General features: G+C 38.4%; 2 protein-coding genes and 1 long non-coding RNA gene across 5 annotated transcripts in view; 1 reads left to right on the forward strand and 2 right to left on the reverse strand.

Annotated features, from left to right (window-relative positions):
• LOC127840098 (uncharacterized) overlaps positions 1 to 3,537 on the reverse strand; it is a 19,962-nt gene extending 16,425 nt beyond the window's left edge. Inside the window, exon 1 of the long non-coding RNA XR_008030401.1 lies at positions 3,450 to 3,537. This is a non-coding gene — a long non-coding RNA (uncharacterized LOC127840098). The remainder of the gene's footprint in view (positions 1 to 3,449) is intronic.
• Positions 2,033 to 12,886, forward strand: LOC127840097 (replication protein A 14 kDa subunit-like). Its single transcript, XM_052368494.1, has 4 exons — positions 2,033 to 2,198; positions 11,023 to 11,097; positions 11,345 to 11,456; positions 11,876 to 12,886. The coding sequence occupies exons 1-4, from the start codon at positions 2,109 to 2,111 to the stop codon at positions 11,950 to 11,952; spliced, it is 354 nt and encodes a 117-aa protein (XP_052224454.1). The 5' UTR covers positions 2,033 to 2,108; the 3' UTR covers positions 11,953 to 12,886.
• Positions 12,348 to 25,878, reverse strand: part of LOC127840096 (polyprenol reductase-like) — a 31,381-nt gene continuing 17,850 nt past the window's right edge. For 2 of the 3 annotated variants that reach the window (XM_052368493.1, XM_052368492.1), the window contains exons 6-7: positions 21,021 to 21,122; positions 12,348 to 15,459 (exon numbers count right to left, since the gene is read on the reverse strand). In XM_052368493.1, the coding sequence (XP_052224453.1) occupies positions 15,302 to 15,459; positions 21,021 to 21,122 (260 nt within the window). In that variant the 3' untranslated portion in view covers positions 12,348 to 15,301. The remainder of the gene's footprint in view (positions 15,460 to 21,020; positions 21,123 to 25,878) is intronic. The other variant, XR_008030396.1, reaches the window with a different exon arrangement.

Raw genomic sequence — 25,878 nt, forward strand, 5'->3', positions numbered from 1 at the left:
CATACGACCTAGTGCACGCAATATGGCATGCATATAGCTTTCGATCGGTATATCACGCGTTTTGTGTGTTGCTCTTGTTTTCGAGAACACTTCGGCGCAAATTTCCATTTAAGAAGCAAACGTCAGTAGTAAAATTACAAAGAGTCAGTGTTCTCGAAAATTAACGATCACAGAACTGTCTATGCTTTACCGGACGAACATATATTGCATATGTCTATGCATAAACTAACACAAATATCTACCAGATATTGAATAAACGTTTAAAGAGTGAAAACAAATATGGTAAACGTCAGTAGTACGTTTAGGAATGGCAAACGCCAGTAGCAAAAATATGCAAACGGCAGTAGCCGAATAAATGCAAGCGTTTAATTTAATGAAAAACATGTGAAACAATATAATTTATGCTAATTTAGATTTAAATTAGATATAACTAGTTAAGATTGATGTCATAAATTAATGCACGACATATATAAATTATGCAACAACAACAATGGACTAATGTTTAAGTGATATTATGTGCATCTAACAGTTTAAAGGCGTCTATCGCAACCGTTGTTTATTTTGTGTTTTTACTTCATTATTTCATTTACACGTATATTCGTTGATGCAGGGGCGTATTTAGATGGGGGGGGGGGGGGGCTAGGGGGCTAAAGCCCCCCCCCCAGCTGGCTGGGAAGATACGATTTTTGTTTTTAAATGAGCCCCTTATAGTTTCAATCCACTTGTGTATTTCCTGTCATATGCCCCTAATTAAGCCATAAACAGCTGTCAATTTGTGTGATCAGTCCCCAGGCATGTGTACAGACGATCTATCCTTCGCCAGCTAAACTGCACGCTTCACTGACTGTAAGTGATAAGCTACTCTATTTGATTAGCTATAGGTAAATGTTTACAAATGGCTCATTAATTTTTCGGTAAGTTTCTTTGATAAATTTAAAGGGGCCTTTTCACAGATTTTGGCATGTATTTAAGTTTGTCATTAAATGCGTTATATTGATAAATGTTAACATTGGGTCTAAAAATCTCCAATAAAAAAACAAGAATACAATTAAAGACTTAAAAAAATTAAACCTCAAAGGGACTCGAACCACTGACTCCTGGAGCCATGGAGCAAAAGTCTACCGCTCTATCATCATTCGACCATCCGCATAGATAGAACTTGAAATAAAGTGTGTTGTTAAAATGTTATTTTTATAATTTGTAAAAAAGGTTTATCAATGACTTTGCCTTATTTGACAGTTTTTGAACCACAAGACTCAACAAGATAATACATAAAATTATTACAACCAAGTTTGATAAATATCTACCCATACAAGAGGGTGACTTAGTAGGATATCCAACATGGTTAATTAGGAGGTCCACCCTTTTAACACTGTTAACAATTTCTGGATAAAGATTATGTCTCCCTCCACTTTAGTGGTGTGAGAGACATATTTGATTTACCCCTGTGTGTCTGTCACAATTGATGTCTGAACTAAAGTTCGTGTTTGTTTTACATGCATTTAATCATGCAAAATTCTGATTTGATAGCATAAAATTGCGTCGTTTCAAGGTGCCATTTAAAAAAAAATCGACGACAGGAGGAGACACCCCTCCCGCACCCTCCCCAGTTCAGCCCCCCCCCCCCTCTGAACATTTTCTGCATACGCCTCTGGATGCAGCATCAACATATTGAAAAATATCCCGGAAAAGAGAGATATAATGCTTTTGAATATCAACCGTACTTTCGTTTTGACAACTGACGACAGGAATGATTCGATTTACAATGTGAATCTAAATTGAGTTTTACGCAGATTATAACCTCTTTTAACATGACTATGGTTCACTCCTTATCCTTATTCTCTCGCCACCTTTCGCGTAATAGAAAAGATTGACTGAAGCGATGTACGATATAGATGTTAGCGAATAGTGCGCGAACCAACCATTTCGCTAGCCATAAAAAATGGTACTGGTTATAATCCTATTTGTAAAGCCTACTTCAATTGAGTAGATTGTGTTCATGTTTTAGTGTTGTTTAACCTTACATCCTCAGAGTCGGAAGACGTTTGTTCCCGCCAATTTACTCTCGAAGACTTGAGTCGGGGTTTTGTTAACAAACATAAGCGAAAATGGAGGATCTCGTGACACACAGAGTAAATGCAGCGATGCTACCAAATTTGCAGGGAAGAAACGTCTGTATTCTTGGAATGGCTAAAGAGGTAATCTACCTTTGTAGCGCAGGTAATCTGTAATTGTGACATATATTCGCGCCCTCTTAAAAAGTAAACACGAATTGAAAAGATGTAAAACTGGAACATTTTGAACAAATACAACATCAAGCTCGTGAATGCCTGCTGTTGTCACAGTGTGACTTTATGAAAACGAAAACGGTTGATGATGGCCAACTTGAGTTATTATCAAACAAGGCCTAAAAATGCATCAACCAGAATCTCAGATAGTTCCGGCTACCATAACTTTAAATATTGCCTTTATGATTTTTGACTGGCGCAACTTTAAAGTTATGGACCAACCCCATTAGGAAAGTCAACCAGAAATTCCCGAAAAGTTGACAGGTAACAAAGACTGGTCCAAAACAGCTTTTAAATGTAGTTATTGGACCAAATAAACCACCTGATCGGAAAGATTCACATTTTTAGCTCGGCTGTTTTCGGAGAAAAGTCAGAAAACCCAAGGTATTGTCATAGCCAGCTCGTCGTTGTCGTGTCATGTCGTCCGCCGGCGGTGTGCTAAAACCTTGACATTATGCTCTAAAATCAAAGTGCTTCCACCTACAACTTTGAAACTTTATATGTAGATGCAGCTTGATGAGCTCTACATGCCCAGGGCCAAAACACCCTTTTTGGGGAAGGGGCCTCAGCCTTTTTTTAGGGGAAGGGGCCTCAGCCTTTTTTTAGGGGAAAAATGAAATGATTTTTTCTTATTTGGGGAAAATACAACATTTGTATTTCAATTGGAGTTTATACATGAAATAATATTGGGTAGCAACAAAGTGAGGAAGGTTAAATAATAGGGAAAAAGAAGGTTAAATAATAGGGGAAAAGAAGGTTAAATAATAGGGGAAAAGAAGGTTAAATAATAGGGGAAAAGCAACAAAACCGCATGTGGATTTAGATTGCATGGTACCATTGTCAGTCTAACATGTCTGAGTGGCATCAATAGTTTGAACCGGGTCGGGGAAGTGACAATGAAGTCCAACTCTGTGCAAACCTTGGCATGATCCGACATATACTGTAACTCCAATATAACGCGGGTGACAGGGTCCAAGCCACGCAACAGCGTTATAAACGGACAGCGTTATAAGTTTTGAGCTTATTTATTTCAGGGGGCTATAAAAACAGGTATAGTATAGCCTATAATATAGGTCCTGTCACTCCTGTGTATTGTCATGCTGTGTTGTCATCCGCAAATACATGCATATAAACCGAATCGAACGATAACAGTATACATACCGCTTTTCTAATGTGCACATTTATCCGACAATCCAATATAATTACAACATCACCTACGAACAAATAATGTTAAACATTTATGACAAGAAATATGTTTACAAATTTCGTAAATAAAGTCATATGCCATTTTTCAGAAAAATTAGTACAGTGCATTATGGGACACAGCTTTCATTGGGCGAGCGAATTTAAATTTAGATTGAATGCAATACGATACATGTACAATGAAATGGTTTTATTGCGTCATACGCAGCATGTAAAAAACGTGCTTTCCATGGACTTTCTGATAACGGGCAAAAATTTAAGTGCATCTCTGTTAACTATTACACTGCGTAAGCATGTAAATAAATCGTCAGGATTGTAAAATTTATTTTTCTTATACGTACTGAAACATTAAACACACACACAGATATTTTTATTTATCATGCATGTGTAGCATATAAAAAACGATAACACACTTACACAGCCATAGTTTATACAATGAAATACAATACACGATAAATACAAAACATAAACAGGTAATCGTTTTAAATAACTTTAATTTTAATTTGATAATTATTCCGCTTGAACTTGCCTTATTGAAATTAGCGCAACGAACTGCTCTGTTAGGGAATACATGTAATAAACACAGACTGGCGAGTTTTCACACCTTTATTGACATGACACAACATATTAACGCCAATTAGCTGTCGAGTGTCGTTTAACCTCTAATTGATTGAAAAAAGGATGGATAAAGCAATCAAGCTGTGATCGCAGGCTTCTTTGAATTTTCTGAAAATACATGAAGTTGCATAACATGGATTTGAATCAGAAATGGAAGGTTGGAGAAAAACAGGATCCAAGGACCCTCCGCGTTATATTGGACACAGCGTTATAACGGACCGCACTATATTGGAGTTACAGTGTACTACTATGAGTACTAGTCAGATTGGGGCTACTCACTCTCGTGACAGTGACTGTCTTGAAAAATCCCGTGATACTTTTAGTATTCCGATCGTCTGAAACTTTAAGTTTCTTGGTGTAATGAGTCCCGTTATGCAACATTTTTGTTTACTTCCGTGACCTTGGTTGTAAAGCGTCTGTATAAAACATGTATTTCACAAAATTAAAGCAAGCTGTACAAATAGGAGCAAATCAAACGCGTGAAAATAAAGTAAGACGCACTTAAAGGAATAACTTACCCGGTATTTTTTAGTTGATACAATAATATTCTGAAAATATCCTCATTACTGAAAATATTTTAAGTCGCAATAGCGAAAATGTAATCTATTTATAGCTTTTGAATTCGGCTCGTTTTGTCATTTGCCATTTGGTCACGAATGACAAAATTATGTCATGCTTTGCGAGATAAGCCAGCGATTTTCCTTGTCCAATTGGGAAAAGTACCCGTACCGGTCCAATTGGGAAAAATCGAGTCGTGAAAACCTCAAAATTGGGAAAAATCGAGTCGTGAAAACCTCAAATTGGGAAATTGGTGTATTTGATTTTTTGCTCCCAAATACTTTAAAATTGATAACCAAGTGTTTTCAAGCTGTCAATATTATATAAACCTAGGTTTAAGCTATAGAGCTGCAAAGGGAAACTAACTAAATGTTGCTAAAAAAGAAAAAAAAAAAAAATTTTTTTTTTTTTTTTTTTTACCTTTAATTGGGAATTTAAGGACAGCAATTGGGAAATTTGTATTTTTTTCGTAATTGGGAAAGTGCCGTTTACCGGTACTTTATAAAGAAGGAGGAAAATCGCTGTAAGCACAACTAAATCGATCAATACGCATATCCCTCTAGGAGAATAATACGGGAGGTATATTCAATCAATACAATATTCAACCCCCCTAGGAGACTTTACTGCTCTGGGTTTTTCCAGCCTAATAGAAGGCTCGACCATTAAACAATGTTCACTTTTTGTACGAAGTTTAGATATTATTCTTGGTAGGGAATTTATCCAGTATTTGGGAAATTTTAGGTCAAATTAGGGGAAAAAAGGGATAACTTTGGTTGGGGAAGCGGCCTATATTCGGCTTCTTCAAAGAAGTTTTTTTTGGCCCTGATGCCACACCCATTTTTGGGTCTCTAGGTCAAAGGTCAAGGTCACTGTGACCTTTAAAAAAAAAAAAATTCTTACAAGCTTTCGCAGCCGATTTAAAATTTATCTTTTCTGCTCTAACATATAGAGGAAAACAGCGATGCGACAGACATTCTTAAAATGCGAACAGGCTTTTTCCGCTCCATTTTGGGAAAACGCCACACTGGAATTTTGGGAATTTCGCGTCGTGAAAACCCTCATTTTGGGAAAAAAATTAATCGCAAAATTGGCTCAATTGGGAAAAATTATCGCATGTAAATTATTTAAAACAGTGTTTCTTATATTTCAAAGAAGCCGTTAACTGGTAAATAACGACTATTTTGATAACTTATTATTAAAATTTTACAAAATATTATGAACATGTGTGATTAGTGCAGGTTTTTTAATCTGAATTTGGGGAAAAGGCTTGGCCTTTTTGAGGTGAAAAAAATTGCGGGAAGCGCCGGATTTTGAGGAAAAAAAGGAAAGTCTTAAATAATCATTAACATATTTTACAGTTCTTAAAACAAATTCAAGGCAACAGATAATTTAATTATGCAATACTTTCTATTTTCTACACCAGATCAGGTCAACTTATATATTTAAAGGGTAAAAAAAAAAAAAAAAAAAAAATTTTTTTTTTTTTTTTTTTTTAATTGGGATTTTTTTTTTTCAATTGGGAAAAAAACAACCAGATTTGCATTGGGAATGGGGCCGAATTTCGGACCCGTGGCATAGGGCGGAAAAAGCCTGGCGAATCTCCCTAGATTTCATGCTCATTTGACGTTATTTCTATTTTTAGTAACATACCATGTGCTCAAGTGTTTTCAAATTCTGAATGACATTTCCCGGTATTTTAAATTGTTCTTGCTTGTTTGGTAAACAAATTGTAGTGTAAATACAAACTCAAAGTAAAGAATATTTAAAATTACCTGATTCACTTTGAAATCAGTCTTTTAATCCACCAGACGTTAGTTGTTAATCACAAATAAAAGGTTTCAGAAAACGAAAGATATGTTTACAATTTCTGCAAAAAATGTCAAGGTCAATCCGAAAGTATCCAAATGAAAACTTGTCACGTGACAAAGCAAAAATGGCGTCAAAATTAGAATTTCAGGCTGATGAGAGTTATTTTCATCTATTGTAAGATGCATTTGAAACATTTTAACCAGGGTTGACATCAATCTACTGCCCCCAGTTTTAACCAGCTGTTTTACCGGTTAAAACCGCCCCAGTCAATACTCCCGAAGTGGTCATTACTGGTCAATACTGGTCGATTGAACTTTACCCCAAATTTTTAGTGTTTTTCACAGGAGGGAAAAGGGGCATAACTTTGAAAAAGGGCATTTTAACGCGCAGTTTAAGTAAAAAAGGGCAAAAACGTTACGGCAATAATTGGTTTTGAGAGAAACATATACACATAAAATTATAAACTAGCACATTAAATGGTTATTGGTGTATTTAAGTTACTTTCATTAATATTAATTGCATGATGTTGTGCACAGTGAACTGTAGCTACAGCATGATAAACATAATAAAACATTATATGCATATTAATCTGATTATACACAGATTCACTAACATATAAATGAAACCATGTTTGTCTTATCCCATTTTATAACGATAATCTTGTCAGAAGTTTTAACTTTGCCAGTAAAATGAGTGAACTGATTGCTAACAATTTGCAAACACTCATTTCCATGACATACATAAACTGAGTATATTATTATTAAATATGTTGTTGTTATCTAAAACAATGTATGCATCGTTCGTTATCACATGCACTTCATTAATCCCTTCTAAATGTGTGATCTCCATCGTTAATTCGATCGTTGTTTGCCATTTTTGCCTAGAGACACAATTTACTTGCTGTTTTGTCTGCCAGCTTGTTAAAATGATGTAAGCGACAGGTGCGCATAGCAACGTAATATCATATAATATGTCCGCCCTATACGCGATTCGCATTTAGTTTAATTAGAATACGTTAAAGTAATTCTTTCAATAATTAATTATCTAAATCTGAAATAAATGTTTTTAGTAAAATTGATATTACATGAAATGCACATTTTCCATGAGGAAAATCTAGGTTTTCAATAGAAGTCTCCAAAGTTACTGCCCACGATTTTATCCTGGACGAGTACACATTACCGACCAATTAGTGTGCTTGGAATAATCCACTGAAATTATTGATAAATATTGACGCATGACTCATTCACAACTGAGCGAATCTTCGCTGCCTTGGGGCCATACTCTAATACAAGTCGGCAAAGTAGTTTGTACAAAGGCCAATTAAGATGTTATCAATATAAACAATAAAAGGCTGTGGAAAACAGTGGGTGCTCATGTCATGAAAGGGCAGCGTGGCGTTAAATGGCTATGAAAGGGGGCAGCGTGGCGCTACCAAAAAAGGGCATGGCGCCGCACCAAGCTAAAATGGCTTGGGAAAAACACTAATTTTGATTAATATTCCATGCTTAATTAAACAATATTTATAATATAAATTAAACAGACATGTTGCCAATAATGTCTTAAGCTATTAACACCCACTATTTTATACCTGTTCATGCAATTTGTAGGCCAATCTCTAAAAAAATTTAGCATATTAGTCAAAGTTGGTCAATTGGATTTTTCTGGTCGATTGAACTTTTTTTCCAATTGCAGTGATGTTTATAAATTTTCTCATCCGAGTCCTGGGACTCTGTAACTTGCAAACCTTTGAGTCCCCAAATAGAAAGAATGAGTCTAAATATTAAAAGATATTATTTTTTGAGAAATTTCAATGCATTTTTGGGACTCACATAATTTGAAACTTTGCATCCCCAGAGGTTTTTGTGAGTACAGGACACAGGACTCGCAGGTAAAAAAAATCACTGCAATTGTAATGAATAAGATGTTAAGATAATTCTGTGCTTGATTCAACAAGATTAACAATTAGTTGTTCCTCATGCCCCACTGTCTCCACAGTCTTCTCACCTATACAGGTTGGGGCACCCAAAACTGATCATAGGGCCTTAAATGGCACATTTTTGACACGACCCTTTCAGGTCATGTATTTTTGCCTAGATTTCTTTAAAAAAATATTTTTAAATAGTGAAAAAATATTTTATTCTCTTTTGATATAAATATGAAAAACATACTAAGAATAAATTATTGAAAGAATAAAACAATTGAAAAGAAGAGTCTAGAGAAGACCAACAATTGGAAAACATTATTTGTTGGCAAAATCAAGAACTTTAATTGCTTATTCATTATGCCTCCCTTCGAAGAAGAGGGGGTATATTGTTTTGCACATTTCAGTCCGTCGGTCGGTCTGTCTGTCCGTCCACCAGATGGTTTCCGGATAATAAGTCAAGAACGCTTAGACCTAGGATCATGAAACTTCAAAGGTACATTGATCATGACTGGCAGATGACCCCTATTGATTTTCAGGTCACTAGGTCAAAGGTCAAGATCACAGTGACTCGAAACAGTAAAATGGTTTGCGGATGATAACTCAAGAATGCTTACGCTTAGGATCATGAAACTTCATAGATACATTGATAATGACTGGCAGATGACCCCTTTTGATTTTCAGGTCACTAGGTCAAGGTCAGTAAGGTCACAGTGACTCGAAATAGTAAAATGGTTTCCGGATGATAACTCAAGAATGCTTACGCCGAGGATCATGAAACTTCATAGGTACATTGATCATGACAGATGACCCCTATTGATTTTCAGGTCGCTAGGTCAAAGGTCAAGGTTGCAGTGACAAAAAATGTATTCACACAATGGCTGCAACTACAACTGACAGCCCATATGGGGGCATGCATGTTTTACAAACAGCCCTTGTTTGAAGACCAATTGAACTTTTAAATATGAAAGAAAAAACCCTCTTAATACAGAAAGGAGACAAGTTAGAAGTAACTATTAAATTAATAGCAAGTTATCTCCTTTTGTTTGAGTGATATGAAATAGCCTAAGGGCAGATTTTTCTTAATTGTCAATATCAGAGATATAACACTGCATGCATTTTATTACCAATTAAGGCTTAGGGGCCAGATTTATAACCCTAGAAAACACAAAAGTTCTAATTGCCCATCTGCTTATCAAATAGATATATCAATAGATCAGTGAAATATTATGGTAACTACAATAGTAGTAATACTTAAGTAACAGATGTGAAACACTGAGATAAAGATATTGCTTTGGTCCTTATGTATTTGAGGCCGTCTCCATAAATAATAAAGAAGTATTTTTTTTTACAGCCTTAAAGAATTTTTTTACAATAAATAACTCAAAAGAAAGTTTATCAATTACAGAATAATGATTGATTTTATTATAGAATAGCTTGAAGTCTTCCTTTGTCATGTTTACATGCTATAATTTTCAATCGACCAGTATTGACCGGTTTTAATCGGGTATTTACCGCCGGCCCAGTCAATACTCAATTGACCGGTCAATATGCAAACCCTGATTTGAATCTTAAAATATGCCCGATGCAGTAATATATATTCATTCACCAATATATGTAGAAATCTATCTAAGAAAATGAACTGTCTTTGATTTATAGCAGGACATAAATATGTTACGACCAGACTTTCGATATGGGGTTCGCTTCAGTGTTCAGGTCTGTCAATACTATATAAACTGTACGCTGAAGTTTCTTTAGCTAGATCTCAGATTATTGAACATAGGCACTACCACGATATATATGGATGTTTCAACTACTGTTTCGTAGTTATACCTGTAGTGAATTAAGATCACTTCCAACAGCCTTAATGTTGGGCTAGCTCTTTAGCAACGCAGTTAGAGTGTCTGACTTCCACTCTGGAAGTTGCAGGTTCAATCCCCTGTTAGAGCTCAGGATTTTTTACTTTAATGGTGACGAGGGGCACAATCCAGAAAGTGGGTGTGAGCTGTTTAATGGTTTATGGGTGGGCCATGCAGATGTAAGATATGCTGTAGCGGGCGTGTCTGGGCCCTGAAACATAAAGAGGGGGGATATTTTTTCAGGATTTGTCACTTTGATATTGAACACTCTTCCCCACTACAGCATGTCTTGCATCCGCATTGTCCACCCAGAAACCATTAAACAGTTCACACCCACTTTCTTGATTGCTTCCCTCATTGCCCCCGCCGGGGCACCTATAAAGATCAATAATTTCACCTTTATTTAAGTCAGTTCTTTGTTTATTACTTAAACAACTCTAAATTTTGTGTGAATATTGGCGATAAATGTGTTAAAGAATGTTACACAAACATTCTCCATTTTCTGTCTTAAATTGGGACCCTGGAACAAACACCCCAAATGCGTGACTGTCCCCTTGAAGTTTGGATATCATTCGCATGTATGATTTCTTATCGATTTATTGACGGAACACATGCCTGTATGCATATTTTCTAGTTACTGTTACAAGTACCTTGCCAATGAGTTAGTGCATAATTATGTGCTGAAAATCCCAAATCATACATGTAAAGAATAGCAATCAACTGGTCTACAGTGGACACATATTAATAATAAACCTTTTCATCTCAGGTGTCAAATGACGGGAAAATGTTCACGTTGACCACCAGTGATGGCAAGGATGTCCGAGTACAGATGCAGGAACCAGTAAGGCTGGGATAAACTTAGTTTTTGTGTGTAGCGTGTTTATCTGAGTGAATGGAAATGCATTAATACTTCAGGCTTAGTCTTTCAAATAATTTAAGTGGAACGTAAGTAATATACATTAATCATATACATTAATGCATAACGATGCTTTACTTTGTTATTTTTTAAAGAGTTAATAAAACAATACATGTACAACACATGTGCTTTATTCTGTGTTGAGTTGTTGACCAAATGTTGTGTGTTACAGCTCAATGAGTACGTGTCAGGGCTGACGGAGGTACATGGACAGGTCGGCAACCGTAACACCATCCAGTGCCAGAACTACATAGTCTTCCCAGAGGAGGTCTCACAGAACTTCAGTGAGTAGTAGTGACTCTTGTTACCGTACTGCCCTTGTTTTGGGAATTCTGATCCTGTTTTAAGTGTGGCATGATTTGCATAAAGCTTGGGCAGGTACAGCAATTATAGAAATTCAGAAAAAGTGGTCTGATAAAATCAATGAATTATGAGTAATGTAGGTATCAACTATAGTCTTTATAAAATCATTGAAGTAAACATTATTTTTTTAATGGTACAATATTAATAGTACTATAATACGTTAATATATTAAAATTATTAATTTTAGTTCACGTTCATGTAATCGATAAAGGTTGCAAAGTGATTGTTAAAATCTGGCATTACAATCGTATATACTTAAATATGCTGGAACAGTGGCTCTACACATCAGCACACCAGCTGTGTGCTTTATGGATGGCTGTATACATTGCATGTTTTTTAGGTATGGATCTGTACAACAGTGCTGTAGAGTTAATGGCTCGGGCACCTCAGCACTATCAGCAAGGGGTCCAGCAGTAGTATGACTAGCGGCACATAGTGGGGCCATGCACTTACATGTGATCAACAGACTCAGTCGTATGAGGGAAACCGACACCAATTGCTTGTTATTAACAACAAACATGCATCTGTACATATGGAGTAAACAAATGTTGTGTTCAATCAGGAATATGTATTACCTTACGATGATGTATCTATGTGAGATGTAGTTAGATATTATATTGTTATATTATATTTATTCGCCAATGGGAAGTGTAACTGGGTTCAAATCTTCAGAACAGTTAGAGAATGTGCAGTAAGCATGAGCCAGTAATGCTGGCTAAAAGGTTACCATCAGACAACTACGTGAGGACTTCCTTGTTACACTAACAGTTTACACACTTAGTCCAGTTGCAGAGAACTTTTTTCCAACCACAAATTATTATACCCCCACAAACTAAGTTTAGGGGGTTATAAAGAAGCGAGCTTGTCTGTCGGTCGTCAGTCCGTATTAATTGTCCGCTCTTTATTTCAAGTTGTTTTCATCCGATCTTCACCAAACTTGGTCAGATGTTGTATCTTGATGATGTCTAGGTCAAGTTTGAATATGGGTCATGTTGGGTCAAAAACTAGGCCACGGGGTCACAGTGCGTTTTAAACATTGAGTAAGGTGTCCGCTCAATGATTCAAGTAGTTTTCATCAGAGCTTCACCAAACTTGGTCAGAAGTTGTATCTAGATGATGTGTAGGTCAAGTTCGAACATGGGTTAAAAACTAGGTCACGAGGTCACTTTTAAACATTTGTTGTGAAGACAACATGCACAATATTCTGTGTCAATGCGGCATGTGGGGGTATTCGTCACGTCTGTGACAAAGCTCTAGTTAAAATTGATTGTATGCAAAAATGTATCATCTTTGAAATGTATTATGAAAATTAATTGTTTTTTATTTGAAAAAAACACATCAGCATATGTGATTATAAGTTTTCGTTGCTTTCTTTAAACATTTTCCTAAGTCTAAGGAATGCTTTTGTTGTTGAACTCAAGCCACTTTACACATTGATAGATCTATGCCAACTTTGTCCTTCGGTAGTGACTAGATCTATGCCAACTCTGTCCTTCGGTAGTGACAAATAATGTGAAGTTTGTTTGTTTATTTATTATTTAAATTATAGGTATACATATGGAGTGATTAGCTTTTTGAAAGCAATAAAGTTAAAAAAGCTCTGTTTACAACCAATATAAGTAAGGAAAGCATGGCAATAAATTGTAATATAGGTATAAAAATAAAATCTGTAAACAACAAAGAACATAAGGTCCAAGAAGTATCAAAATATTTATATCTGAATTTACATTCACGCTATACGTGTCAATAAGACCCACTCAAACACATAATCCATGCACAGGGCACATGATACATGAATAAACATTCATGAAGATATGTTACTTTACAACTGTCAGTATTCAGTGGTAAATATCTGAGCAATCTTGCATACCCGACGACCAGTTCCCTAGAATGATGGGAGAGAAGGTAACCTCGCGTGGGTAGATGAGCAGAAAAGCACCAGTGAATAACAAGATTGCAGACAAACCAACATAACAGATTACTAGTGCATCCCATTTAACCCATAATATAACTCCAAAATTAGGTCAATGCCCATGTCAAAGATGAGGTCAGGTTATGTTGAGAACCACTCTTCAAAGACATTCATCAAAGCTTCAGCATTATTTGATGTTGGGGGTGAAATATGCCATGTTGGATGATTCTCTGTACAGATAAGAGTAGATCACTAAATGTCTCCATCATCAATAGATGGGGAGGGGGGGGGGGCATTTAAATGGAAATGATATTTAACAAGGGCTGTTTGGAAAACATGCATGCCCCCCCATATGGGCTGTCAGTTGTAGTGGCAGCCATTGTGTGAATACGTTTTGTGTCACTGTGACCTTGACCTTTAACCTGGTGACCTAAAAATCAATTGGGGTCATCTGCCAATCATGATCAATGTACGATGAAGTTTTCATGATCCTAGGCCTATTATTCTTGAGTTATCATCAGGAAACCATTTTACTGTTTCGAGTCACTGTGAACTTGACCTTGTGACCTGAAAATTAAAAGGGGTCATCTGCCAGTCGTGATCAATGAACCTATGAAGTTTCATGATCCTAGGCGTAAGCATTCTTGAGTTATCATCCAGAAACCATTTTACTGTTTGGAGTCAATGTGGCCTTGACTTTTGACCTAGTGACCTGACAATCAATAGGGGTCATCTGCCAGTCATGATCAATGTTCCTATGAAGTTTCATGATCCTAGGCGTAAGCATTCTTGAGTTATCATCCGGAAACCATTTTACTGTTTCAAGTCACTGTGACGTTGATCTTTGACCTGAAAATCAACAGGGGTCATCTGCCAGTCATGATCAATGTTCATATGCATGATCCTAGGTGTAAGCATTTTTGAGTTATCATTCGGAAACCATTTTACTATTTCGAGTCCCTGTGACCTTGACCTAGTGACCTGAAAATCAATAGGGGTCATCTGCCAGTCATGATCAATGTACCTATGACGTTTCATGGTCCTAGGCGTAAGCATTCTCGAGTTATCCGGAAACCATTTTACTATTTCGAGTCACTGTGACCTTTGACCTAGTGACCTAAAAATCAATAGGGGTCATCTGCCAGTCATGATCAATGTACCTATGAAGTTTCATGATCCTAGGCCTAAGCGTTCTTGAGTCATCATCCGGAAACCATCTAGTGGACGGACAGACCAACCGACGGACCGACCGACATGTGCAAAACAATATACCCCCTCTTCTTCGAAGGGGGACATAATTACTGTTGTAACAAGGAATTAACATTTCAACAATGTGGGCATCATTTGCAATATTAATTAAATTATATTGTTTAAATGATAAGAAGGCATTTTGTCTGGGATTTGTGCTTGGGGTTATGTTGTATACACTGCTATAGCTAACAGTTCATGTTCATATAATAAAGACAAACTGTGCTTTGATAAGCCAGCTATGGAAGACGTTTCCAGTTTATCGTGTTACAAATCTAAATTTTTTATATTCCTAATTATGCCTAAGATGGCAATCAAACAAAATATATGCATACAATCAATAAGTCAGAATAATAGTAATATGATGCATAACATGCTGTCATGAAGACAAAAGATTGTAAGTAAATTGTAAATAATGTATAATATTTGTACACACATTCATGATTATGCTGTTTAATATAAGTTCAACGCAAGTCAGCCCAGTGTCTGTGATATACTGGGCCCCCTACATCAGGTATGGGATGACAGCCTTGCAGCCCCCGGTCAGGGCTGTGATGTACTGGGCCCCCTGCATCAGGTATGGGATGACAGCCTGTACTGGGCCCCCTACATCAGGTATGGGATGACAGCCTTGCGGCCGGCGGGCAGGGCCTCGAACTTCTTGCAGTACCAGCGCTGTCTAGCCAGACCCCGTACCAGCTGACTGACTGCCACGTATCCTGTACACAGCCACCACGCCTGGTGTCCAAACCCTAGGGTTACTCCTGCAATACATGGTCACTTTGTTGTACATTTTAATCATTATGGTTTTAGGTAATAATCTGTGGCTTACATTTTAATTCCAAAGCATTCTTTTAACATGTTTTTTAGCTCACCTGAGCACTTAGTTCTCTTGGTAATTGCGTCTGCCATCTACTGTGCACTAATCTGGGTCAGGGAATCAAAAAAACTAGGTCACAACTCACAAGGTCAAATAAATAGACAAGACCTGTGCTTGTGAATCATGTTGCCCCCCTACTGCTCTTGAAAGCTGCACAGTATCTTTAAAAAACAAAATAGTTAAGTCCAAGGTCTGTTACTTCATTAAAAATCAATGGACAGGAACGATGCTCTAACTTGATCTGTAAGCCATATAGGTAGACTCACTCAAAATAAAGTTAGTATCTTAAAACGTTTTGGAAAAATCCGGACAAAAAATTATTTTAAAGAAAATTCCTAGTTGCAAGACTGTTACTTCATCAACAAGGGCTGTTTGTAAAACATGCCCCCATATGGGCTGTCAGTTGTAGTGGCAGCCATTGTGTGAATACGTTTTTTGTCACTGTGACCTTGATCTAGTGACCTGAAAATCAATAGGGGTCATCTGCCAGTCATGATCAATGTTCCTATGAAGTTTCATGATCCTAGGCATAAGCATTCTTGAGTTATTATCAGGAAACCATTTTAATGTTTCGAGTCACTGTGACCTTGACCTTTGACCTTGTGACCTGAATATTAATAGGGGTCATCTGCCAGTCATGATCAATGTACCTATGAAGTTTCATGATCCTTTTAAGCATTCTTGAGTTATCATCTGGAAACTATTTTGAGTCACTGTTACCTTGACCTTTGACCTAGTGACCTGAAAATCAATAGGGGTCATCTGCGAGTCATGATCAATGTACCTATGAAGTTTCATGATCCTAGGCATAAACATTCATGAGTTATCATCCGGAAACCATTTTACTGTTTCAAGTCACTGTGACCTTGACCTAGTGACCTGAAAATCAATAGAGGTCATCTGCCAGTCATGATCAATGTTCCTATGAAGTTTCATGATCCTAGGCGTAAGCATTCTTGAGTTATCATCCGGAAACCATTTTACTATTTCGAGTCACTGTGACCTTGACATTTGACCTAGTGACCTGAAAATCAATAGGGGTCATTTGCCAGTCATGATCAATGTACCTATGAAGTTTCATGATCCTAGGCCTGAGCATTCTTGAGTTATCATCCGGAAACCGTTTTACTATTTCGAGTCACTGTAACCTTTGACCTAGTGACCTAAAAAAAATTAATAGGGGTCATCTGCCAGTCATGATCAATGTACCTATAAAGTTTCATGATCCTTTTAAACATTCTTGAGTTATCATCTGGAAACTATTTTGAGTCACTGTTGCCTTGACCTTTGACCTAGTGACCTGAAAATCAATAGGGGTCATCTGCCAGTCATGATCAATGTACCTATGAAGTTAAATGGTCATAGGCCTAAGTATTCTTGAGTTATCATCAGGAAACCATTTTACTGTTTCGAGTCACTGTAACTTTGACCTAGTGACCTGAGAATTAATAGGGGTCACCTGCTAGACATGATCAATGTACCTATGAAGTTTGATGATCCTAGGCGTAAGCATTCTTGAGTTATCATCCAGAAACCATTTTACTATTTCGAGTCACTGTGGCCTTGTCCTTTGACCTAGTGACCTCAAAATCAATAGGGGTCATTTGCCAGTCATGATCAATGTACCTATGAAGTTTCATGATCCTAAGCATAAGCGTTATTGAGTTGTCATCCGGAAACCATTTTACTGTTTCAAGTCACTTTGACCTATTGACCGGAAAATCAATAGGGGTCATCTGCCAGTCATGATCAATGTTCCTATGAAGTTTCATGATCCTAGGCATAAGCATTCTTGAGTTATCATCCGGAAACCATTTTACTATTTCGAGTCACTGACCTAGTGACCTGAAAATCAATAGGGGTCATCTGCCAGTCATGATTAATGTACCTATGAAGTTTCATGATCCTAGGCATAAGCATTCTTGATTTATCATCCAGAAACCATTTTACTATTTGGAGTCACTGTGACCTTGACCTAGTGACCTGAAAATCAATAGGTGTCATCTGCCAATCATGATCAATGTACCTATGATGTTTCATGATCCTAGGCCTAAGCGTTCTTGAGTTATCATTGGGAAACCATTTTACTGTTTCAAGCCACTGTGACCTTGACCTTTGACCTAGTGATCTGAAAATCAATAGGGGTCATCTGCCAGTCATGATCAATGTATCTATGAAGTTTCATGATCCTAGGCCTATGCGTTCTTGAGTTATCATCTTGAAACCATTTTACTGTTTCGAGTCACTGTGACCTAGTGACCTGAAAATAAATAGGGGTCATCTGCCAATCATGATCAATGTACCTACTAAGTTTAATTATCCTAGGCCTAAGCGTTCTTGAGTTATTATCTTAAAACCATTTGGTGGACGGACTGACCGACCAACAGACAGACAGACATGTGCAAAACAATATACCCCCTCTTCTTCGAAGGGGGGCATAATAAGAACAGAGAACAATAACAATTTTGACAAGGAGAAACATAATAATTTTAAAGGCAGTAAAGACAAACTATTACAAATACTATCAGTGACTGCAAAGGGATACATACGCTTGTAGTGGTATTTAAAATAGCATTTTGTACATTTAATGCTTCCTTTACATATTAACACACACGTTTAATATTTCATGTAAGTCATGAAGGTAGACTTGCACACCAAAAAAATAGCTCAACATCAGCAAGAGATAAGGAAAAAAGTCTGGAAAACTGTTATCCTAAAGAAATTGTCTACATCCAAGGTCAAAAACTACGCCCAAAAAATGGACAGCAACAAATCTTGAGCTTGATCTGTAAGTCATCCATGTAGACTCGCAGCACAACAAAAATCTGGTAAATACATGTATCTGAAAACAAGAAGGTAAAAAACTCCAAAAGGGACAGAAGATGGACAGACTGGCGGACAGTTCAACTGCTAATGCTCCTCTACATTTATGTCACCCTAATGGGGGCATACAAATCTTGTTGCAATTGCTCCTCTACATTTATGTCACCCTAATGGGGGCATACAAATCTTGTTGCAATTGCTTCTCTACATTTATGTCACCCTAATGGGGGCATACAAATCTTGTTGCAATTGCTTCTCTACATTTATGTCACCCTAATGGGGGCATACAAATCTTGTTGCAATTGCTTCTCTACATTTATGTCACCCTAATGGGTGCATACAAATCTTGTTGCAATTGCTCCTCTACATTTATGTCACCCTAATGGGGGCATACAAATCTTGTTGTAGAGACCACATGAAGGACTAAATCTTGAATTTGAATGAGGGTCACATGCATCCTTAATTAGGTTATCAGAGTAAATCTTAAACACAAACTTGTTCCCGCTCAAGCTGATTAAGCTTATACATGGATAACATGTACAACAATTCTGCAATATTTTAACATTGAATACATGTATAGGAATGCTTGCATTACTCACCTGCCATGTTATTCATGATAAGTCATTTTACTTGTATCATTTGAGTGTAATTGTAATTGGAGGTTCAATTAATTGTATGTCCCCATTCGTTGAAAGACGCATATTGGAGTCATACAGTGAGTCTGTACATCAGTGTAAGATTTTCTGTCTCATCCATAACCTTGCCATTTATTGATGAACTTTAAAATAAAATTTGCAAATGTTAAAGTTTTCGGACGAACAGAACGCAATAAATTTGACATTGAAGGATGACCTTGACCTTTCACAACTCAAAATGTGCAGCTCCATGAGATACACATGCATGCCAAATATCAAGTTGCTATCTTCAATAGTGAAAAAGTAATGGCCAATGTTAAGGTATTTTTCGGCCGGCCGGACAGACTGACTGACATACTGACGGACAGTTCAACTGCTATATGCCACCCTACAGGGGGCATAAAAATCATTTTTTGGGGTGGGGGGGGGGTATAGTGTGAGGGTGTGGTGTTCATTTATTAGATGATCTGTAACAAAAAAAAATTGTGGGGGGGGGGGGGTTCGGGGGGGATGGTTTGGGTGGAGTCTATTGTGGTATGTCAGGTAAGAGTTGTTTTGTCAAAGTATCAATCAAATCTAATCATAAATAAAGAAGTTATGGCAATTTTATCAAAATTTAATAATTTGACCTTGAGAGTCAGTCATTCAAAGGTCAAGGTAAAATTCAATTTGCCAGGTACAGTACCCTCATGATAGCATGAAAGTATTTGAAGTTTGAAAGCAATAGCCTTGATACTTTAGAAGTAAAGTGGATCTAAACACAAAATGTAACCATATATTCAAAGTAACTAAGTCAAAAAAGGGCCATTATTCCGTGAAAATGACAACCAGAGTTATGCAACTTGTCCTTTACTGTCCCCTTATGATAGTTTGCGAGTGTTCCAAGTATGAAAGCAATATCTATGATACTTTAGGGGTAAAGTGGACCAAAACACAAAACTTAACCAAATGTTCAAGTATAAAGGGCCCATAATTCCGTCAAAATGCCAGTCAGAGTTACATAACTTTGCCTGCACAGTCCCCTTACGATAGTTAGTAAGTGTTGCAAGTATGAAAGCAATAGCTTTAAAACTTTAGGAAAAAAGTAGACCTAAACACAAAACTTAACCAAATTGTCAATTTTCTACGTATAAAAAGGGCACATAATTCTGTCAAAATGCCAGTCAGAGTTACATAACTTTGCCTGCACAGTCCCCTTATGATAGTTAGTCAGTGTTGCAAGTATGAAAGCAATAGCTTTGATACTTAAGGAATAAAATGGACCTAAACACAAAACTTAACCAAAATTGTCAATTAACTAAGTATAAAAAGGGAACATAATTCTGTCAAAATGCAAGCCAGAATTATCTTACTTTGCCTGCCCAGTCTCCTCATGATAGTAAGTAAGTGTACCAAGTTTGAATGCAATAGCATTGATACTTTATGAGAAAAGTGGACCTAAACGCAAAACTTAACCAGACGCCAACACTGACGCCAAGGTAATGACAATATCTCTTCTTTTTTTTCCCAAAAATAGATGAGCTAAAAATGGAAAAGATCTCTTGGTGCAGAATATACTGTTAAATTTCCTGAGGCATTACACAAGGTTAAGTACTGGTAAATTGAACATTGGTAACTTAAACACTGGGTACTTTCTAGTTACCAATGAAGCATGGATAAGGATCTCATATAGGAACTGAGGAGAAGAGACATTCTCAAACACTCCTCCCTAACTTACCAATGGAAGCATGGATGAGGATCTCATATAGGAACTGAGAGGAGACATTCTCAAACACTCCTCCTTAACTTACCAATGGAAGCATGGATGAGGATCTCATATAGGAACTGAGAGGAGACATTCTAAAACACACCTCCTTAACTTACCAATGGAAGCCTGGATGAGGATCTCATATAGGAACTGAGGAGAGGAGACATTCTAAAACACACCTCCCTAACTTACCACTGGAAGAGGAGAGGAGACATTCTCAAACACTCCTCCTTAACTTACCAATGGAAGCCTGGATGAGGATCTCATATAGGAACTGAGGAGAGGAGACATGCTCAAACACTCCTCCCTTGGGCAGCTTGTGGTCCTCACTTACTACATGACCTGCAATAGGCGAGTTTTGCATTACTATTTTCGCTGAACAACAATTAAATTTAACTGTAAACTAGAGCTTTGTCACAGATGTGACGAATACCCCCACATGCTGCATTGACACAGAATATTTTGCATGATGTCTTCACAAAAAACAGCAGACACCATGATCAATGTTTAAAACGCACTTAGTGACCCTGTGACCTAGTTTTTGACCCGGCATGGCCCATGTTCAAGCTTTACCTACACATCATCTAGATACATTTTCTGACGAAGTGTGGTGAAGATCAGATGAAAACTACTTGAATAAGAGAGCCGACACCATGCTGAATGTGTAAAACGTACTAAGTGACCACGTGACCTAGTTTTTGATCTGGCATGGCTCATGTTCGAACTTGGCTTTAAGATCATCTAGATAAAACTTCTGACCAAATTTGGTGAAGATATTGGATGAAAACTACTTTAATTAGAGAGCGGACAACATGCTGAATGTTTAAAACGCCCTAAGTGACCCCGTAACCTAGTTTTTGACCCGGCATGACTCATATTCGAACTTGGCCTAGACATCATCTAGATACAACTTCTGAGCAAGTTTGGTGAAGATGGGATGAAAACTACTTGAATTAGAGAGCGGACACTTAATACAGACTGACCGACTGACTTACAGACAAGCTCACTCTATATACCCCCCTAAACTTCGTTTGTGGGGGTATAATTAGTCTCACATTTCTATGGCAATAAAACGCACACATTCTTTTGTTGTCAAAAAAGAATATATACAAACGTTAATATACAGTTAATATACAGTTAATATACAGTTAATATACAGTTAATATACAGTTAATATACGCAAAGTAATGATACTTAATGATTTATATTTAGTGAACACCTCCCATAACCTGTGCATAGTGAACACCTCCCATAACCTGTGCATAGTGAACACCTCCCATAACCTGTGCAATAGTGAACACCTCCCATAACCTGTGCATAGTGAACACCTCCCATAACCTGTGCATAGTGAACACCTCCCATAACCTGTGCATAGTGAACACCTCCCATAACCTGTGCATAGTGAACACCTCCCATAACCTGTGCAATAGTGAACACCTCCCATAACCTGTGCAATAGTGAACACCTCCCATAACCTGTGCAATATTAGTGAACACCTCCCATAACCTGTGCATAGTGAACACCTCCCATAACCTGTGCATAGTGAACACCTCTCATAACCTGTGCAATATTAGTGAACACCTCCCATAACCTGTGCAATAGTGAACACCTTCCATAACCTGTGCAATAGTGAACACCTCCCATAACCTGTGCAATATTAGTGAACACCTCCCATAACCTGTGCATAGTGAACACCTCCCATAACCTGTGCAATATTAGTGAACACCTCCCATAACCTGTGCAATATTAGTGAACACCTCCCATCACCTGTGCAATATTAGTGAACACCTCCCATAACCTGTGCAATAGTGAACACCCCCCATAACCTGTGCAATATTAGTGAACACCTCCCATAACCTGTGCATAGTGAACACCTCCCATAACCTGTGCAATAGTGAACACCTCCAATAACCTGTGCATAGTGAACACCTCCCATAACCTGTGCAATAGTGAACACCTCCCATAACCTGTGCAATAATAGTGAACACCTCCCATAACCTGTGCAATAGTGAACACCTCCCATAACCTGTGCATAGTGAACACCTCCCATAACCTGTGCATAGTGAACACCTCCCATAACCTGTGCATAGTGAACACCTCCCATAACCTGTGCAATAGTGAACACCTCCCATAACCTGTGCAATAGTGAACACCTCCCATAACCTGTGCAATAATAGTGAACACCTCCCATAACCTGTGCAATAGTGAACACCTCCCATAACCTGTGCATAGTGAACACCTCCCATAACCTGTGCATAGTGAACACCTCCCATAACCTGTGCAATAGTGAACACCTCCCATAACCTGTGCATAGTGAACACCTCCCATAACCTGTACAATAGTGAACACCTCCCATAACCTGTGCATAGTGAACACCTCCCATAACCTGTGCATAGTGAACACCTCCCATAACCTGTGCAATAGTGAACACCTCCCATAACCTGTGCATAGTGAACACCTCCCATAACCTGTGCAATATTAGTGAACACCTCCCATAACCTGTGCATAGTGAACACCTCCCATAACCTGTGCAATAGTGAACACCTCCCATAACCTGTGCATAGTGAACACCTCCCATAACCTGTGCATAGTGAACACCTCCCATAACCTGTGCATAGTGAACACCTCCCATAACCTGTGCAATATTAGTGAACACCTTCCATAACCTGTGCAATATTAGTGAACACCTCCCATAACCTGTGCAATAGTGAACACCTCCCATAACCTGTGCATAGTGAACACCTCCCATAACCTGTGCAATAGTGAACACCTCCCATAACCTGTGCAATAATAGTGAACACCTCCCATAACCTGTGCAATAGTGAACACCTCCCATAACCTGTGCAATAGTGAACTCCTCCCATAACCTGTGCATAGTGAACACCTCCCATAACCTGTGCAATAGTGAACACCTCCCATAACCTGTGCATAGTGAACACCTCCCATAACCTGTGCATAGTGAACACCTCCCATAACCTGTGCATAGTGAACACCTCCCATAACCTGTGCATAGTGAACACCTCCCATAACCTGTGCAATAGTGAACACCTCCCATAACCTGTGCAATATTAGTGAACACCTCCCATAACCTGTGCAATAGTGAACACCTCCCATAACCTGTGCATAGTGAACACCTCCCATAACCTGTGCAATAGTGAACACCTCCCATAACCTGTGCAATATTAGTGAACACCTCCCATAACCTGTGCATAGTGAACACCTCCCATAACCTGTGCAATAGTGAACACCTCCCATAACCTGTGCAATAATAGTGAACACCTCCCATAACCTGTGCAATAGTGAACACCTCCCATAACCTGTGCAATAGTGAACTCCTCCCATAACCTGTGCATAGTGAACACCTCCCATAACCTGTGCAATAGTGAACACCTCCCATAACCTGTGCATAGTGAACACCTCCCATAACCTGTGCATAGTGAACACCTCCCATAACCTGTGCATAGTGAACACCTCCCATAACCTGTGCATAGTGAACACCTCCCATAACCTGTGCATAGTGAACACCTCCCATAACCTGTGCATAGTGAACACCTCCCATAACCTGTGCAATATTAGTGAACACCTCCCATAACCTGTGCAATATTAGTGAACACCTCCCATAAGCTGTGCATAGTGAACACCTCTCATAACCTGTGCAATAGTGAACACCTCCCATAACCTGTGCATAGTGAACACCTCCCATAACCTGTGCAATATTAGTGAACACCTCCCATAACCTGTGCATAGTGAACACCTCCCATAACCTGTGCAATAGTGAACACCTCCCATAACCTGTGCATAGTGAACACCTCCCATAACCTGTGCAATAGTGAACACCTCCCATAACCTGTGCATAGTGAACACCTCCCATAACCTGTGCAATAGTGAACACCTCCCATAACCTGTGCATAGTGAACACCTCCCATAACCTGTGCAATATTAGTGAACACCTCCCATAACCTGTGCAATAGTGAACACCTCCCATAACCTGTGCATAGTGAACACCTCCCATAACCTGTGCAATAGTGAACACCTCCCATAACCTGTGCAATAGTGAACACCTCCCATAACCTGTGCAATATTAGTGAACACCTCCCATAACCTGTGCAATAGTGAACACCTCCCATAACCTGTGCATAGTGAACACCTCCCATAACCTGTGCAATAGTGAACACCTCCCATAACCTGTGCAATAATAGTGAACACCTCCCATAACCTGTGCAATAGTGAACACCTCCCATAACCTGTGCAATAGTGAACACCTCCCATAACCTGTGCATAGTGAACACCTCCCATAACCTGTGCAATAGTGAACACCTCCCATAACCTGTGCATAGTGAACACCTCCCATAACCTGTGCATAGTGAACACCTCCCATAACCTGTGCAATAGTGAACACCTCCCATAACCTGTGCATAGAGAACACCTCCCATAACCTGTGCAATAGTGAACACCTCCCATAACCTGTGCATAGTGAACACCTCCCATAACCTGTGCATAGTGAACACCTCCCATAACCTGTGCAATATTAGTGAACACCTCCCATAACCTGTGCAATAGTGAACACCTCCCATAACCTGTGCATAGTGAACACCTCCCATAACCTGTGCAATAGTGAACACCTCCCATAACCTGTGCAATAGTGAACACCTCCCATAACCTGTGCATAGTGAACACCTCCCATAACCTGTGCAATAGTGAACACCTCCCATAACCTGTGCAATAATAGTGAACACCTCCCATAACCTGTGCAATATTAGTGAACACCTCCCATAACCTGTGCAATATAAGTGAACACCTCCCATAACCTGTGCATAGTGAACACCTCCCATAACCTGTGCAATATTAGTGAACACCTCCCATAACCTGTGCAATAATAGTGAACACCTCCCATAACCTGTGCAATATTAGTGAACACCTCCCATAACCTGTGCAATATTAGTGAACACCTCCCATAACCTGTGCAATATTAGTGAACACCTCCCATAACCTGTGCAATATTAGTGAACACCTCCCATAACCTGTGCATAGTGAACACCTCCCATAACCTGTGCAATATTAGTGAACACCTCCCATAACCTGTGCAATAATAGTGAAC

The sequence above is a fragment of the Dreissena polymorpha genome, chromosome 7, assembly GCF_020536995.1.
Source record: "Dreissena polymorpha isolate Duluth1 chromosome 7, UMN_Dpol_1.0, whole genome shotgun sequence".
Classification (NCBI taxonomy): domain Eukaryota; kingdom Metazoa; phylum Mollusca; class Bivalvia; order Myida; family Dreissenidae; genus Dreissena; species Dreissena polymorpha.

What these genes read in the sequence shown, in the direction of transcription:
- LOC127840097 (XM_052368494.1), top strand. Translation starts at nt 2,109, where the DNA reads ATGGAGGATCTCGTGACACACAGAGTAAATGCAGCGATGCTACCAAAT. An exon ending in TTCTTGGAATGGCTAAAGAG is followed by an intron (nt 2,199 to 11,022) that starts GTAATCTACCTT and finishes TTTTCATCTCAG; the next exon opens with GTGTCAAATGACGGGAAAAT. An exon ending in GGAGGTCTCACAGAACTTCA is followed by an intron (nt 11,457 to 11,875) that starts GTGAGTAGTAGT and finishes CATGTTTTTTAG; the next exon opens with GTATGGATCTGTACAACAGT.